The following is a 4,179-nucleotide window of genomic DNA, read 5'->3' as shown; positions in this document are numbered from 1 at the left end:
TATCTAAAGTCATGAAAAACAAGAAGAGGGAATGCAAATGTAACGGGGTTTCTTCGGTTATCCAATGCCTACATTCCAGGCTTTCCGTAAAGGTATCACTTGTTCAATTTGAAAGACTAGAACTATCTCAAAAAGAGTTTTGAAAGTAGTGAGGTGCGGCACTACTATTTCATTGAACACAACTGTATATGTAAAATAATTTCATTACTTAATTTTTATGTTAGATGGATGTCACATCGAAATAAAACCACCTGCAGCTGATATTTGATATTTTTTATTTTTTGCGTGCTTTGTGAGATCTGATGGGGTTATTTTGTTTTATTTTTATATTTGCCTGTCTGTCATTGTTTACATTTTCGTAGTGATCTCCGATTTTTTGTTGTGAAATATGGTTGCATTTGACAATTATCGAAAAAATACCGCACTGAAACGTGAGAATTAGGAACATCCCAGATGGATGGTGGAATAACTGGGAAATTTTCGGAACGGCAAAACCTTACGGACCATCCCAGAAATGGATGGTGGCTGGTGGATGGTCCCCAGTGTGAAAAGGCTATTAGCCTATTGGCATTGGCAATAATATTTTTAAAATTTTGTATAATACCGCTTGGCAGGATAATAGTTTTTTTTGCATCTGTAAAAATACAATTAGAATAAAAAATACAATTTCCGTATTTATCACGTCCATTTCATTTGCAATGTATCCGATTTGCAATTCCGTACATTATTTGTTTCAGTGTCCTTAATGTTTTCTGCCCTCACAAGTTTTAGTTTGGTTACTTCGGTGGGTACCCATGTACGGACCAGGGTAGTAGGTAGTTCGGCAGCGTCAATCACCACCGCCGCTACAGGGTAGGTAGCTGTTTGCATTCGTGTGTGGCGCTGGCGTACGTTGGTGCATCGGAGTCGAAAGAAGGATGGGTGAAAAGGGAAGCAAAATAATTGAGGCACAAAATGTATAGTGTCTAGTGTGTTTAGGTTTTTTTGGTGCAAGCCGTTGCTTGTGTTTCTGTTTTTTTAGTACCTGCTGCTGGAAATCGTTGCTAAGGCGCAATACGAGAATTTCGACAAGCACGAAGAACTAACTTAATTAGTTTATTTATTTTGGCAATCGAGGGTAATATAAAGCATAATAAAGGAGAGCTACAAGTTTGCAATTCTTTGAACATTTTTTCGAAATCTTGAGGAAGATTACAATACAAATACAAAGAAGTATTTGTATTATTTTTCAAGTCGATATATTCACGATTAAGAGTTTTTACCGCGCTCAGTCTCACTTAAAGCCAAGTACTCAGATCCAAAAAATGTTTGCTAGCAAAAATATTTCATATACAGAAATCACTTCCGCTGAAAATTCCTCACCCCAATTCCATTCCGCCGTGCCACACAACAATTTTTCAGCGGAATCAAAATCGCTCACAATTTATCCAGCAATTTGATTAAATACACCCATAAAACACACCTAAAACGATTTGAATCTTATTTTCCCATAAAGGTTGTTCAATTGGTGACGATTTCGCTCTCAATTCCGCTCTCAGTCCGCTGCAGACCGAGGTGGCCACCTATGGCGATTCGGACTTTCGAAGTTAATACAGTAATGCCACATATTTTACGTCGAATTCGGAGCAAGATATTTAGTATTGATTATATTGAAAGCATTCTGTTTTTCTTTAATTAAGCATTACAAAAAATATTTCATTGCAGTAAAACTTTCTTTACGTCAAACGTGTGCATACTTTTTGTGCAAATTGTGAAAACATTTGTAGTCATTTGTAGTTCTACCAGGTGGCATCGCTTCAAAATGCCAAACTAACAAGAACTAACAAGCCATTTCTACACATTATTGCCATTGCATTTATGACAAACACCCCTGTTCGGCTAAGTGCAGAGCCATGGCAGCACAAATAGAAGCATAGCGATCATTATACCAAACTGGTAATTGTAATGAACTAAATTAGCAGTAGTTTGAGAACCCAAGCACAAATATGGGATACGGATACGATATGGGATGTTCTTTTGCTTTAAAATTAGAAAAGCACAGCTTTGAAAAATCAATTATTTTATATCATAAAATAAAAAAATAAAAACAAATTGTTTTGGTATGATAAAATAAATAAAACTGCAAAATGAACCTTATTCGAATTGAATCTTGAAGGGAGGCAACCTTTCGAATTTGGTTTGTGACAATGCTAAGAAAAATGAAATCGCTCGGAATTTTGTGGCACGTCGGAAATTTTGAAGCGGAAATCCTCTGCTCGGTTTCCCCATTTCACTAGTGATTTCTGTGGCACCCCTGTACAATACTTAACTGGATTTATACAAAATTTGGTATCTTGCTGTACAAAAGACTCGGTCATACTATTAGTGTAATGATTACATAACAATAATACTACTTATGGTAAAAAAAAATATGTTTCAAATATGTAAATTTCCGATGTCATTTGGTTGTAGAAGCAATTTCAATGTTAATAATTTGCGTTACATGGCAGGCCATTCTAAATGGGCCAATATAAGGCATATAAAAGCAAAGAAAGACGAATTTAAATCGGCGCTCTTCGCGAAGACTGCGAGGCAAATTCGACTGGCCATTCTTGACGGAAATTCGGCAGATCCAGCATTAAATCCAATTTTACAATCAGAAATAGATAAAGCCTTAAGGCAAAACATGCCTATGCGTACTATACAGAAAACTTTAAACCAGTTTAAACATGTAACACAAAATATAAAAAAGCACCGGTTGGATATCCGATATAAAAGGAACATATATATCATATGCCATATTTTCACCGACAATTTTCCAGCAGTTAAGATGGATGCAACGTCAACGGTAAAAAAATGCGGGTAATTGTTTAATTTAAAAATAAAAATGATTTCATACGTAAGTAGCCGGGTTTTTTTATTTTAAGAGGAGAATACGTAGATGTCGGGCACATGTTTCAGAATTGTGGCTTGATACAAAGCCAATATGATACATCAAAGCTCTTGGATGGACAGAGCTTAGAAGACAGAGCAGTTGAAGATGCAATTGAGCTCGGAGCTGAAGATATTCACATAGTGGACATAACCACAGGCTCCATAAATGTGTGTTAAGTATAGAACATTTGTATTCTTATAGAATTCATTTTTTACAGTAAGGCAGGCTCCGGCTGCCTGACTTCGGAAAACACCTAACTTTCCGTTTTCAAAAGCAAATCGGAAATTTTTTGCGAAAGTGAAAACCGGAACCTGCCTGCTTATATATATTATTTTATTTATTTACTTTCAGTTTTTTTGCAATCCACTAAATGTAAATAGTTTAAGTAAGAAATTAGTCAACATTGGATACTCTATTGAGAATTGCGAACACCTATATGTTTCAAACGTAAGATGTGTACATTTAAAAAGAGTAATTTGCTAACAATTTTTTTTCAGAATCTGGTAACACTATCAATAAAGGAAAGAGGAGCCTATGATATATTTAAAGAAAAGTTAAGGAATATTCCAGGTTTAGAAGATATTTATGACAATGTAGAATAGCACGTTATAGCCTTTTTACACTGGGATTTTTCCGTTAAATGGAACATACGATGATGACCATAAGAGCCCTGTGGATAGAAGAAGACAATGATGCGACCGCATCTTTAATTATGCGGCGCATCATTAGGAAGTGTTGTATTTTGTCTAGTATTTAAAAAAATTATTCAATTATTCGGGATATCGATGAGGTATTAATAGCAAACAGCTGTTTTTGACGCATCAAACAATAACAACAAAATTGAAAAAGGGTGCGAAAAAAAATCCGGCTTTTGTAAACGCCTCGCATAATTTTTCCGCACCTTCGACAATGATGCAGCAGTGTAAAAAGTCTATTAGAAATTCCTTTATAATTATGAAGGTGCCATATTACGTTGGAATTTCTATTGCAATGACATTAAATTGATAATTTATATATAAATATATATAAAATAACTCCACTAAAATCAATATAAATAAATAGGCATACAAATAAATGTATACAAAATAAATTCCAGTTATTTTTCGGTCTGAAATAAATATCCCAAATGAATATATTTATTTCATACTGTCAGCTTCAGTAAAGGGATTCTAAGAGATTCATTTTTAGAACCCGTCGCCAGTTGTTTATTTTGTGGATAAAGGCCTGTCGTTGCACCTGGATCTGGTGTCGGCTGTACATAAATG

General features: G+C 35.0%; 1 protein-coding gene across 1 annotated transcript; it reads left to right on the top strand.

Annotated features, from left to right (window-relative positions):
• The first annotated feature begins 2,349 nt into the window (after positions 1-2,349).
• Positions 2,350-3,560, top strand: LOC111081501 (probable transcriptional regulatory protein CCA_00169). Its single transcript, XM_022377580.2, has 4 exons — positions 2,350-2,841; positions 2,907-3,081; positions 3,266-3,361; positions 3,412-3,560. Exons 1-4 carry the CDS (start codon positions 2,396-2,398, stop codon positions 3,514-3,516), a joined length of 822 nt encoding a protein of 273 aa, XP_022233272.2. The 5' UTR covers positions 2,350-2,395; the 3' UTR covers positions 3,517-3,560.
• Positions 3,561-4,179: the final 619 nt, after the last annotated feature.

This window comes from Drosophila obscura, unplaced genomic scaffold (assembly GCF_018151105.1).
Source record: "Drosophila obscura isolate BZ-5 IFL unplaced genomic scaffold, ASM1815110v1 contig_31, whole genome shotgun sequence".
NCBI lineage: Eukaryota > Metazoa > Arthropoda > Insecta > Diptera > Drosophilidae > Drosophila > Drosophila obscura.
The sequence above is the reverse complement of the archived record's forward strand: the minus strand, read 5'-3'. Positions and strand labels throughout refer to the sequence as shown.